This window comes from Rhinolophus sinicus, linkage group LG04, assembly GCF_036562045.2.
Source record: "Rhinolophus sinicus isolate RSC01 linkage group LG04, ASM3656204v1, whole genome shotgun sequence".
NCBI classification, from domain to species: Eukaryota; Metazoa; Chordata; class Mammalia; order Chiroptera; family Rhinolophidae; genus Rhinolophus; species Rhinolophus sinicus.
In genome coordinates, this window is record NC_133754.1 from 110,911,965 (window position 1) to 110,926,041 (window position 14,077).

At 49.5% G+C, this 14,077-nt stretch overlaps 1 protein-coding gene across 3 annotated transcripts; it reads right to left on the reverse strand.

Moving 5' to 3' along the window:
* Positions 1-726: 726 nt before the first annotated feature.
* S1PR3 (sphingosine-1-phosphate receptor 3) lies at positions 727-13,839 on the reverse strand. Of its 3 annotated transcripts, none has more exons than XM_074330219.1 (3): positions 13,821-13,839; positions 12,585-12,721; positions 727-4,256 (listed from the first exon to the last, which is right to left on the reverse strand). In XM_074330219.1, exon 3 carries the CDS (start codon positions 4,114-4,116, stop codon positions 2,980-2,982), a length of 1,137 nt encoding a protein of 378 aa, XP_074186320.1. In that variant the 5' UTR covers positions 4,117-4,256; positions 12,585-12,721; positions 13,821-13,839; the 3' UTR covers positions 727-2,979. The 3 variants fall into 3 exon arrangements, with proteins under 3 accessions (XP_074186320.1, XP_019569350.1, XP_074186321.1); XM_019713791.2 differs by lacking the exon at positions 13,821-13,839 and adding an exon at positions 13,106-13,759; XM_074330220.1 differs by lacking the exons at positions 12,585-12,721; positions 13,821-13,839 and adding an exon at positions 12,216-12,367.
* Positions 13,840-14,077: the final 238 nt, after the last annotated feature.

The window sequence follows — 14,077 nt, forward strand, 5'->3', positions numbered from 1 at the left end:
AACAGAGGAGGCGCGGTTGAAACCTTTCCAGAGAAAGCAGACAGTCAGTTATTCCCCAGGAGACGTCTTGAAGCACAATCACAGCAAAGCCCTGCCTGCTGGCCAAGGGTGTGGAATGAAAACAGCAGCTGGGCAGAAGCATTCCTGAGGAGACTTATGTGAATTTGTACCCAGCGGGCCTTGGGCAGAATCACAGGTGGCAGAAGGGTTGATCCTCGGTTGTGTTGGAGAGATTTCTTCATGATTGTCACCACCAGACTAGTTAGGCCTCTTTCTCTCTAGAACACAGGGCAGGGACACACACACACACACACACACACACACACACGCGCGCGCGCGCGCCTAAACTATAGTTTGTAAAGGAGAGAGCTGGGGGACGGGCCAGTTCTGACTGCTTCTCTCCCGCTGCAAATGGAGCAGAACCAAACATCCCATCTTTGCTGGCCCTACCTGGACTGCCATGACTCTCACAATCTTCTCCCTATCTACTAACCTCCCTCAAAACAGTGTGACCTATCAAACTTGGTGAAATAGCCCTGATCCACCTGGCTTCACTCAACACCATATATGCGAGTGGGGAAGTGTAGGGTGGAAAGGTTATCAGGGTTCTCAGAGTGGTTTGATTCCTGGAGAAAACACTGGTACCAAGTGAGACGCCAGGCTGCCAGTGGCCCCGGTGAACACAGACCCCATGTGTTTCAACAATGACCCCAACTTCCAACAATGGTTTATACAAAGACTTTCGAGTTTATTTTTTAACAAATATACATGGGGCATAGTTAAGGTTACCACCTGAATGACATCTAACGTGCAGCTTCTCTGTGGCTTTGAAGTCCTCAGCTTCTAAACGATCTCCAGCTAGCTAGTTAGGAATGTACATACACATGGTATTAAAGTTGATTAGTTTTTGAACATATCAAATGAATGCAATTACTTTTTTGGAGTATTTTTCATTCATATCGCTTGAAAGTTTTGGATTATCTCAAAGGAAAGTTGGGGTTATGGTACAAAGTGTTATTAATACTAGCGCCAGAGATCTCGGGCCCCCGAGCAACTCAGAACTGTGATATCAAGTTTTAAAGTCATGTCATGACTGAAGTGAGGTGCAATACCCAATATTCTGGCTCTCTGATGCATTCTTTTCCTTAACCCACTACCTTAATGCTTAACTTTTCTAGAAATGCCTTGGGTTTTCTCATATTATTTGATAAAAAAATAATTTCCTTTTCAGTGATGTAAAGAAGGCAACAAAAAATGCCACTGATGAACGTCTCCTTACAATTAGGATTTAGCTCATCAGTAACAAAAACGAGGAAAGTCTTTGGTCAGTACACGGAGATCCCCCGGCTTCCACGGAAACGTCCCTCAATAAGAGGAACTTGCATCAGATAAACAGGAGTCAATCTCTCTTCGAAAAAGTTAACGTGTTAAGACTACTCCCTCAGTCTTTACTCAGGTGACATTCCCAGTGAACCTAAAACCTTCAGGGGGTTCACATGTGAGGTTTCCCCAAGTAAGAATCCTTTCGAAGGTTGTTTGTTTTGTTTTTACAAATAAGTCAACATGTCCACTGTGTGCTTCGGGGGCCTCTACAGATGTGTGTGTTCTTTTTTATCAGTTTGCATTTATGTAGAATCCTTGGGGAAGAGCATACACAAAAACGCCTTTGGAGTAATTCCTTTATAAGGTAAACAGAAAGATACAAGGCCGACCTATGTTGAAATATAAGATTATAGTATTATTACATTTCTTTGAAGAATGCACAAACTGCCAGATCATGTTTCCTCTCCTGACAATTAAACTGCTCTAATGTGACTGTCAGGTTCGTCTTTTCAGAAGCTGTGAGACTGCTGATGGCCCCAGCTCCTCGGCTGTTGCAACATAGCTGTTACTGACTTGGTGCCTTTCTGACATAGAATCAAATTTAACATAGGATCAATGGGCTGTCTTGTAAACCTCTCCTAATTCAATGGAAATTTTTCCATTAAACTGCTTCTGGCAACTTGGAAAGGTAAAACGGGCCGGGTGTCTGTCCCTGCTTCTCTCAGGTGGGTTCATTTCTTAGTTGGTCTAGGGTACAGCATCCTGGAAGACCTTGGCTGACTTTTCTGTGATTTGGGGAAACCCCTGAACACTCATATAATTTGGCTTTTGGATGTGCTTAAAATTGTGCAGGGACACATGACAAGGGAGAAGTGGCGACCCCTTGGGGGACCTGCATGCACAGAACTTGGTCATTCTCGCCATGAACATTTAGACATTGACCTGCTCCCAGGCATGTCTCAGGACTATTTGGGGTTTGACCCACACATCTGGGTCAAGCCTTAGACAAGTCTTCTTTGAGAATTTTGGCATTCAGAACCTCCTTAACTCAAGACTTCACGTCAGTCTCAGGAGAGTGGGACCAGCATGCCCACTTAGTCCCCAGCCACATCCTACAGCTGGGGATTCAGTCGGAAGACACGTGTATTACTTGTTACATAACTGTGCTGTGTACTGCAGCTCATGCACGTGCCCATGGAAGACACCTGAAACACAAGTGCAGTGCAGCATAGAAATGGGATACACAGCATCCATTGTCAGCAGTCAGTGTAGTGTAGTTACCCAAACATCATCAGTGTCCTGGGAAACACTGTACATCGTGTAGCCCATGACTTTCCCTCTCCAGGAATACTGGAGAGTGGCCAGTGGGATTCAGAGGAAGGCAGCAATGATATCAGCAGCTTGGTGCATGTGGAAGGCTCTGGAGCCTGAGACAACAAGGCATGCTGTCTACACTGAAATGGGTTGGTGAGTCCTTGGGTCCCTGGCTTACGAGACGGCCACACGAGGCAGGCTCCTGGCAAAATAGATTTCCTGCGTCTCAGCTCTGGCAAAGCCTCACGGTGAGACATACAACAAAAGAGCATGTGGCCGCTGGGCTTGGTGCCGCTCCCTCCAGGGAGATGTAAGGATGCCCTGCTCCTGGAAGCTGGGCCCTCACTTGCAGAGGACGCCGTTTTGCAAGGTTTTGTTTCTGGCAGTGATGCAGGGCGAGGTGACCACCTGGGGAATGTCTTCCTTGCCCTTCGGTGAGGGGCTGCTATTGTTACTGCCACTGGATTTGCTTCTGCTTGGATCCAAAGCGGGCTGGGTGGGCAAGGAGCGGGTGCCCTTGGCCCTGACCAGGCAGCTGCAGACCAGCCGAAAGAAGGCGCGTCGCATCTCCTTGCTGGCCAGGGTGTAGATAACGGGGTTCATGGCGGAGTTGAGCACAGCCAGCACGATGAACCACTGGGCTCTGAACAGGATAGCACACTCCTTCACTCTGCAGGCCACGTCGACAAGGAAAAGGATGAATAGCGGGGACCAGCAGGCAATGAACACGCTTACCACAATCACCACGGTCCGCAGCAGGGCCATGGACCGCTCCGAGTTGTGGGGGCTGGCCACCCTGCGGCTGCTGGACTTCACCAGGCAGTAGATGCGCGCATACAGGATCACGATGGTCACAAGGATGGCCGTGAAGATGCTAATGCAGAACGCAATGTACTTCTTGGAATAGAGGGGCAGGATGGTGGAGCAGTCGGGCAGGTTGTGCAGGCAGTTCCAGCCCAGGATGGGCAAGGCGCCCAGGGAGAAGGCAATGAGCCAGCACATCCCGATCAGAAGGAAGACGCGGTGCTTCTTGTTAGCGTCGTATGGCCTCATTTTGATCATGGTCAAGTGCCGCTCGATAGCGATGGCCAGTAAGCTACAGGTGGACGCCCCGAGGGCCACGAACATGCTGCCCTCCCGCAGGAACCAGACCGTCGGAGACAGGCTCAGTGTCTTCTTGCCCGACATCAGAATGTTGACCTTGTAGGCAATGCCAGCCAGCAGGTCGCAGAGAGCCAGATTGCCGATGAAAAAGTACATGCGGTTGTGAAATTTATTGTTTTTCCATATGGCAATGAGAACCATCAGGTTCTCCAGGACGATGAAGCTGCAGATGACCAAGAACAGCACAGTGGTGAGAGTGCTGCCCTCAGGGGATTCTCTCAGCCGGCCTTCGAGTTTGCCCACGTAGTTGTAATGTTTGTGCAGAGTCTCATTCTCAGCGAAGGGTCTGGGATATGATGAGTGGACCCTGGCCATCACTTGGAATTCACAGGCAGTCAGCTCCAAATCCACCAGAGGGCTCCCTGGGAACGTCCATTTCCAGGGAAAACAAAGACCGGCTCAAGCTTTAGTAATGATCCCAGCCAGACCCCGGCTGGGGTGTTGAGAATTGGTTCCTGCGAAAAGATAAAGGAGGGGTGCCCAGTGATAAGGTCATACCACCAAAGAGCAAGGGTGGCAGCAAAGCTGGAGAAAGGCACCAAAAATGCTGAAGCACTTGGATGGCTGGTTTTTACCGGCTCAGAGAGGGCCTCTCAACACAGGCCAAGTTCCTAAGTGACTGAGGAGGACCTGGGAAGCGATCTGGTGTCTGCAGTTGCCAGGAGGGAAGTTCAGTGCAGGACCACCAAGGTCATTGACTCCTATAAAGATGATGCACAGACCCAAATAAAACTTCCATCTGGAAATCTCAAGTTACTTAGGAATGTTAACCGTTAATCCTCATCTACCACACGGGAGTTGGGGAACCATGACTCTTAGTTACCAAGAGCAACTAAGGACTATCTCAGGTTGAAATAATAGGATGGACTCCGGCAGGTACCCACCAGATTTCTGAGAGCTTCCTGGTGAGTTTTGGAGTGACAGCATAGGACACATCCACATGTCCCAGATGGCCTCCCCTGGCACCAGGTCCAAGGACAGAAATTAGATCCAGATGGCCCATAGGTCTGCCCAGCAGATAGTCCTGAGACTGGACCACGCAATTACAGAACAGTGTAAGGACACACACGGTCCCCGGTGGCCACTTCCCTAGTGAGCAGCTGAGCGTGGAGCTGGAGGAAGAAGGAATACAAACCTATAAAAGTGGACTCACCTTCCAATGAGGTGCCAGGAAGAAACAGAAAGCAAAGACAAGCATGTGGACTTTGAGTTTGGCTTAAAACCCAGAGGCCTAAATATCTGCTGTAACTGACTAAACCCCCAAAACTGAATCAGTGCCACTAAGCCAAAACAAACAACTAACTTGCACTAGTGAGACAGTGAAGGCAGTGAGCACAGAAGCCAGGCCCTGGATGGCCTTGAATTTTAACCCTTCCCCCACTGTGCCCTGGACACTCCCCAATCCGCTTGTGGCCTCCTGTGAGAACCACAGTGAAGCCGACCCAACTACCAAGGTAGAAAGGGCTATCAGTGGACTGACTTTAGATGTAAATTATTCAAATATTTCAATATCTAATTAAAATCAAATGAAGTTAAAACAGTCCACTGTGTGTATCCAGCGAAGCTTTTTTGGGTACTTTTTAATCTTTAAGCCACAACTCTAAATTTGGATCAGAGGCAAATGGACCACTCTCCAATGATATGTGGTGTGACGAGATCTGAAGGCCTCCTCCACCAACTGAGCTCAATCCCAAGTATGAATGGAGGCCGAGACAGGCGTAAGTCCCTGGAAGGACCGAGGGGTCAGCTTGGGCAGCTGTCTGAGGCAGAAGCAGAGGAGACCCCAACCAGGAGCCCCCACCCAGGACCCCTCCAGACAACTGCTCTCCTGCCCCTCAGGCACGGGTCCTAGGGCTCTGCGGACGTTGTCAAGCCCTCCCACCTTTCATTCATCTGGGGGACCTGGGTCCTCTGAGACTGGGCAGACGTGGCCCCACTGCTGCTTCTCAGAGATTTCTTTTCTTTCCAGTGTCCAGAACATTCAATGTGCTGCTTGTTCTGGAAACCCCGTGGGCCCCGGCATCTGAGCTGACGTCTGTGCTCTGCCTGGAACTGCCCCTGACCCTTCCCTGGCCCTGCATGACAGCTGTCGGAGGCCGCGGAGGACATGGGGGTCAGCTTGAATGCCACGTGTGGCAGAAACCTCTTCTAACTTCAGAAGGGAACAGAACAGCAGGAAGGTTCTGAGGCTGGGCTAATGATGAAGGACCTGAGGGGGCACCTACTGAGGTCTCCCCCATCGCTGATCAGCCCTGGGCCTACCTCCCTGACCACGGCCCACCTAAGCCCAGGGGTACCTTGCTGCCTCGGGCAGAAGGCAAGGCTGCCCCCAGTCCCCGCATACACCTGGACTGAGGCCAGGAAGGACCAACAGGCTTGTCTGCTGGTTCTGCCACAGGCGACAAGGACAGGTCACCTCGGTGGGCAGTTTTCCCATTAGCCCCCTCCCCCAGTTTTATATAAATCTCATCAGTCCCTCAAGCTTCAGTCAAATTCTACCTGTTCTGTGACATTTTCTAGAATCAGGCCAGCCTGCAGTGACTTTTCTCTGAGGCGACCACCACTTTTTAAAACAAATTGCAAGTTGTGTTTTTAAGAGTAGAAGACAGACCAGCAGCCGACACGACCTGAGCCCGTTGCCTGAAGTGCCGGACCCAGTCCTCACTGACAGCATGACGTTCACAGCGTCTCTCAGTGCCTGGTACATGGACAGGTGCCCACAAATGTGCACGCTCTTTATCACTGCTTCTCTATGCATTCTTTTTTTTTTTTTCAAACTTAGATGATAATTTTAATAAAAATGGTACAAAACTAAAGTTGACTCAAATACAAAAATTGATCCAAAATTATGGAAATAACCTGAGATTTTTTAAAATTATCAAACAATTTAAAATAAATAGAGATAGCCAAAACAGAACTGTAAGGTAGTATTATTAAAATCTTCAAGTAGTAGATATCTATGCATTCTTTATCTGTGAACGGTGAATGGGGAATCCACACCCCACCCTGCTGGACACCATGCCCAGGAGAATTTGGCCCCCAGTTCTCCTCCCAACACTTCCCACCCCAGGGCATGACCACTGAGCGAGTACTCAGCGTTCTCCACGTGGAGGGTGCTGACAAAGACAGCACCAAGTGTCCTTGTTCATGGAAAAGGCCCAGCACAAGGGCAGGGAAGGTGACTCGGGTGTCACTTCACCAAGCGGCATACGGAAGCAGCGTCCTGAGGGCACTCCTTCCCACACAGCTGGCCCAAGTGCTCTCCTGCACCCCCCCCACACCAGGCCACGCGCTGCCATGTCTAGGTGGTCACCCCTCTATCCACTATACCACCATGCCTGTTTGCTTCAAAATGTCTCTCGGACGTCTGCTCCCCCACCAGGGATTTCTGTCCCAGGAACAGATAATGGTATGTATGTGGTTAACATGAGGCATTATAATGGCTGACTTAGCACCAGGGTAGTCTGAATGATAATAATAAGTGAGTAACATGAATTGTACATGAATTCACACCCACGAGGGAAAAGGGGCTTCAGGCATCTGCACTGGAAAGGTTTTTGAGACCAAGGTACATCTGAAGCTGGTCTTCTGTGCCTCAGTTTCCCCCATGATAACTGCATGCCATTTTACGTATCTCATGGCTCCCTCTGGATCTCTGAGACCCCTTTGTGCCATGAAGTACACATAGAAGGGACATGAGCCCGTTTAAAACTGCTGGATGTGCACTTTTCCAGGAGTAAAGAGCAGACTGACATCTTTATCTTTTCCCCCCTGCATATCCGTAGTTTTGATAAAATTGAGCAGAGAGGAAAAAACAACAAAATAAAAAGCAATCAATAAAAACTAATAACTAGCAATAAAGTAACAATAGTAAAAACAGTATAAAATGTGCCAGAGACCCATCAAAGCCAAGAATCCTGAGGGTGAACATCTTTTCCCATTAATGCTTGATTTATAATTTCCCTTAATTAAATATTCATTGTTCAAAGAGCATATTTTTTCAGAACATTTTTTTGTTGTTGTTAAATGTAAATCTCCACATTTTGCGTAACTAGAAGACATTCAGTTCTCTTTGGAATCTAAAAGCCTATTTTCTTTGGATTATCAACATTAGAAAGTAGAACCATCCCGAGAGTAAAGTGCTGGCTACGTGCTAGGCTGGTTTTGGATGTGTCTGAACATTTCTGTGTGCAGTCAAAAGCATCTCACTGGACGCCAGCTGTCTCACCCCACAGAGAAGGGTTCCAACCCAAAACCATGAGGCCGGCCCCTCACGACCCCTCGTGCCCTTTCTAGTCCCTGCTCACTCCCAGAAGGGACCACTGTCTGGGCTTCTCATCCCGTAGTACAGCCCGTTTCTGACCTTCACGTGAATGGAGCCCTGCAGTGCACAGTTGTGCCCGGGTCTCCCAATGCGATGCTCCTGCCTATCACACGTGTAGAAGCCCGGGATCCCATCTTACTGCTCCCACTGAGTGGGCAGATGCACCGTTCTTTGTTTGTGGACATGGGGTGGTCTCCCATTGTTTTCACCCTAAGTAGCGTGCTAGGACTAGTGTGGCTGTACTTGTGTGAGCACGTGCCTGCATGTCCATGGACCACTGATTTCTGAGCATGCTGTGCTGGCATCTAGGTTTGACTCTGATGCTGAGCGCCCCTGCAGAGGCTTACAGGGCTCGGTCAGCATCCCTCAAATCAGTGCCTGTGCGGAGAAATCCCCCCGTCTCCCTACCACCAGGGGCGAGATTTACACATTACAAATGCTCAGATTTTGTTTTATTTTAAAAGATTAGTGTCTGGGGTTGGCAGTGACACTGTATACATTTGATCACTGCTTAAATTCCACCTGAATACTTGAAGCCCATTCCTAAGAAATGTGTGCAGGCTAGTGTTGTACATCCTCAGAAAGCTGCACATGTTATAATAGATACACAGGCACTCAGGATAGAGATACTCTTGATTGTTGGCAGTGGTCTTCCAACAAATCCAAATTGTGACAGTGCTACACTCTTGAGCAGGCCTGGTATATGTCCATCTGCAGAGCCCAGGCCCCGCACAACCCTCCCCTCCCCGCATCTCTTGTGAAGGAGGTCCACTGCTGCTACGTCCCTTAGATCTACTCAACAGAGCCCATTGCCTAAGGGTTCTCACGTTATCCTGCTGAGCTGGGCTCTGTAAGTCCACCTCAAGGCGTTTAAACACCAACACTTTTCCTTTTTAGGAGATAGAATGAAATGCCTTCTAGAAGGTAGTTCTGAGGTATGTTACCCAGCTTAGACCCTGTCAAGCTGGGGTGCTTCCCTTCCCTCCATTCCAAGAAGGCACAACCGCAGGAAGTGGGGGAGGGGTGGACCCTGGCTGGCCGATGGATTCCAGATGTGCTTTCTACACTGGTTATTCACTTTCTCTACACATGTCAATTTGAAAAATAAACAAACTATAAAAAGGAAAAGAAAAAAGTAAAGGAAAATAGTTCCATAAAGTCTGGGGTCTCTCTCTCCCTCTCCAATGGCAAAAAAGAACAGCTCAATAGGATAGTGAGAAATTTCTCCTGGTCCAGTGTAGAATGCAGTATTTTTAAAAGGCATCTTTTCCCAGGGAAATTGCTTAGTTCATCCTCCAAACTGAATTAAAACATCAAGCATTTGACATCAAGCAAACTTTCTTGGAAAGCAGGATTCTTTTTCTTTCATTTAAAAAAACTTAGAAAGGAAATAATGAGTTGGCCATTTCACGGCCCCAGCAAAATTCCTTTGCTAATGGGTATTTTCCCTCTCTGCGGATTTATTAGGTGACCCTTCTCTGCTTTCAGAGACAGTTCACAGCAAGAGGCTCACACACACACAGCTTCGCACGCATGCACTTTGTTCTAGGTCAGTAATGGAGCTCCCCGGGAGATAACTGCAGATGAACCAGGTGAGGATTTCACATGCGAGTACACACACCCCTGGGCACCCAGGCTTGTCCATACGAAGGCAATTGCTTCTGATGCAAGGGGTCTTACCCTCTTTGCTTCTCAACCAAGCTTTTCAAACCTTCTCTTCCCTGACTGCTTTAAGTAAGGGTACAGGATTAAATTCCCACCAATTGCCAAAAGACCAATAAGTGTGTGTGGAACTGAACTCTTCCAGGTAGGTAAAGGCATATGTAAATCAGAGGTGCCCTGTTCAGGAAGTCCTAACTATGGGGTTCCTCTCATCCTTACCCAAAGCAGTGCTCTCACTCAGTGACATGGCATGTATACCACACATTGCACCTTGTAGTTACCACGTGGTCCCCCCATTTGCCTTCTGAAAGTACACAGGAGGAAACTGAGGCTGGGGGTGGTCACGGTCCTTAGTGGCACAGCTTGGAAGAGACTGCACTGGGCTGGATGTCTGTGCCTGGTACACCCCATTAGTAGTAAGCTCTTCTGGAGGTGACTACCTTTTCATATGTTGTTCACCTTGATGGTGACAAGAGCATCCCCAACATGCTGTAGAACCGAATCGCCTCCAGTACGCTAGCAAAGTCCTGGAATGGGGGCTTCACTGAAACATGTGGAAGGCTCTGATGCCAGGGAAATGGAGTGGCATTGTTAAGGCCAGAGAGCCCTGTTGGCTCACAAGGACTTCCACTCCAGCTCACAGTGCCACTCGGATGCCAGTCCACCCACTGGGCACCACCACATTCTCCACCGAGCAATCTTGTCACTGATTTGACCCGACTGGCTTATTGCTTGGGTTGTTACAGACACAGCTTCAATCCCCCCAAAATAGAAAGATAACAAAACAAAAGGCAACTCTATGCCCAGTAGTTGTAATAATAATAACTGAAATGTATTATTAACTGACATTAGGTAGGATTTCACTCAATATATCATATTATCTCCAAAAGATCACGGTAAATCTCTTAAGGCAATTAATTACTTCAACAGAAAACGTATGGCAAAGCAATAATATGAAATAACTCCCACACTGAGGAGAAAGAAAAGGGGCCGCAGCGGGCTGCTGAGGACGCCTCAGCAGCTGTGTCAGCACACAGGTAACAGTCACAAATTCTGGCAGAAAAATGGCACTCTACAAGATGGCAGCTCCAAATATTTCAAGATCATGGCACGCTCAAATTCTCATTTTTTTGGTATAAAAATATATGCATATGCTATAGGTACTGAAGCATCTTCAGGAGATGGAAGAGATACCATGGAATGAACAGTGTGAAGAGATACCATGGAATTAACATCATTTCCAGAGAAAGGAAAATCAGTCCCTCAATTTGCAGAAACAAAGCCATTAGGCCGATATGCACGGCTCCTTCTACAGGAAACATGAGTTTCTACTATCCACATTTGGTTGAAAATTAGGAGAGTTGTGCACTTAAAAGGAAATTCACAAATATAAAGGGGAAAGCAGCATTTTCAAAGATGCAAACTGGATGAGAAATCCTTGGACCTGCATCTCAGGGGAGGCTCTTAAGGGCTGACTTAACATTTTAGATCACTGGTGTCAGGTGACAAGAGCCACTGGACTAGCAAGCCCAATGTAAACATTCGCTGACTGAGAAAACCCAGTGTGTTGCTCTTCTATGGCAACAAAATTAATCATACTGGCATTGAGCTCTGCATCAATTAAGTGAGAAATCGTACAGATCCAGACACTTGCACTACTCGAGAAACACAAACACCTCCCCCCACCACCACCACTATCACCTCCTATACCAACACCAGCCACTGTCACGGCCATCCTTGTTAATTACACACCCACGGAAACTAATCCTGCCCTTGTACTTTCTAGTAATTATATTTTTCTTAATAATGCCTGCAAGATTTTCATTTCATCAATGAAGAAAATAATGCTGAAAAGATAAACTATGAACATGCGATATATACAATGTCTGCAACCTCTGATGTCTAGAGGAGAAATTCCTAATTCTGGAAGTACTCAGAGCTCCAGCGGAGGGAGGTACTAGTATGTGCAGGGGGGATTTCCCATTTTTGAAATAATCTTACAGAAGAGCCTTCAATTCATGCTTGCTACCCTTTCTTCATCCTCAAAACGAAGTGTGTTCTCTTTAAAAATTTAACAAGAAGTCTCTCCCTTACATCTAAATATAAGAACACCACAAAGAAATATGTCATTGGGAGTGTCCAATGCCAGAGAAAAAGAGAGTGAGACAGATGAGGGGTGGGGTGAGACCAACAATTTGGAGATGGGTGGTTAAAAGTGGCAAAGCGAGCAGGCTCCCTGCCTCAAGCCAGAGAAGGACTTGTCCTGCCCCTCGTCCCGGCTTTATCTCCATTATGAATGCAGCACACTCATTTTCCGTGGGCGCCTCCTTACAGCACCGGACTTTATCTCCCAGCCCCAGATTCTGACAGCCCTGATTGCCTTGTATGAGAAATACAAAGAAAAATGGAATTTTTGGGTCGAATGTACCTTAAATGATTTTCCCAGGAGAATGACAGCAACCACACATTCCCAGAGTCCCCAGGTCCTCATTCTGGGAGGGCATCTAACTTTTTAATTGTCCAAGTTAAACCACGGATGGAAGTTCTCCGTGAAGACTCACCTCTCTTTCATTCAGGTTATTGAGAGGCAGCTGGGTTTAAATGCTCCAGTTATGGTTAAAAGGGAAGCACCCCCTCCCCCCGCCGTGCAGCTGGGTCACCAGAATGTCTGTCTTGGGGGAGGGGGTGATCTGACGTGGTGCGCTCGTGCCAAGGTTCCGCTGGAATTTCGTGAGAAAAGTGGTCCCGGCTGTCCCCATCCGCCCTGGCGCCCGCGTTCCCGGCCCCGCCGACTCACCTCTGTCTGGGAAGGGCACTTGGGTCACCGGCATGCTGGCGCCTGTTCCTCCGCGAAGATGCGAAGCGGGCTGGGATACCGGATAGTCTTGGGGGCTCGCTTGTGCTCGTCCTGCCTCCACGTTCAGCTCCGGGTACCTGTCGGGTGTCCCCGGGACCCGCTCCCTCAGCCTTTGGCCGTGCTGAGCCAGGGCACAAACTTTTCCGGCGGCCTGGGGGGCGGGGCTCGCTCTCCGCCTCTCCGCCTCTCCGCCTCCGGGCCTCCAGTTCACACAGCCCTGCCCCCTCCTCCGCCCCCATCTCTACCTCCCAACGCCGCGCTCCCAACTTCCCCGCCCCCATCTCCCAGCCAGCCGCCGCCGTGCCCCCGGTTCCTAAGGCCTCGCCCCCATCTCCCGGCGCCCGGTCTCCATCTCCCCATCCCTGCGCCGGCCGCATACCCTTTCGCCCTGCTCCCAGCCCTCAGCCTCGCCCTTAGCCTTCGACCCCATCTCGCCGCTTCTCTGGCACTCGGCAGCCCACCTCTTGGCTCTCTGCGTCCCCCTCCACAGCGCCGCTCCGCTCCTACCCCAGGTCGGTCTGCAGACCTTGCGCCCGTCGGGCAAGCTCCAGATGCCGACCTTGGGACCCCAGGACCCAGCGGGGACAGGTCGAACCGGGTCTGGGGCTGGGCTTGGCTGGGCACGCTGACGGCGGGAGTTTGGGCAGATTATTACTACTGCGGTCTTTATTATCGTTGTGATCATGATCATTTCCGTTGGAAACTGACCGAACCCGGTTTGTAGGGTAGCGCCTAGCAGACCGCCTCGCGTCCCTCCCTCTCCGAGCTCCCTGTCAGAGGCCGGCCCCCCGGGGCGCACGGGATCCGGACCTCAAACTCCACCCTGGGCTCGAGAACCGCACAACCCGCAAACCTGCGGCGTTCGATCTCAGCGACACCTCTGCCCCGCTCACAGATTCTCCCCTTTTATGATTAAATAAGATGCTCCATGCTAAGCGCTCCTGAAAGAAGAATCCCCAGGAAGGCGATTATCAAACAATCTATTGGAACGGAAAGGGAAGGCCCTGGAGTGAGTGAACACTAGAACTCCGAGAGGAGGAAGAAAGCAGGAGGAAAAGGAGAGAGCCAAGAAAAAGGAACCAGGAGGCCCGTTATCCGAAGCAAGGTTGTACATTGCTGAGCAGACAAGATTGGAGCCTCAGGTGGGGAATCTTGGGGAAGGTCACCCTCAGTGACCTGTCCCTGATGTGCCCTCTTGCCTCCAGAGGAGGAGCCGGGGCAGCCTTCCCCTAGAGCTGGTAACAAATACTTAGAATGGGTTTGAGCCCTGAGGGGCACCTGTCGTATAACGGCAACAGAGTACAGGCTGCCCACTTCTGCTGGCCTTCTCTGTTGTTGGCAGTTGAGAAACCCAAGCCCTGGAAGCGTTGAGAGAAGGGGGCGGGCACTGCACAGATCAGTGGTGGGCAGGTGCTTCCTGTCCCTGTTTCTGC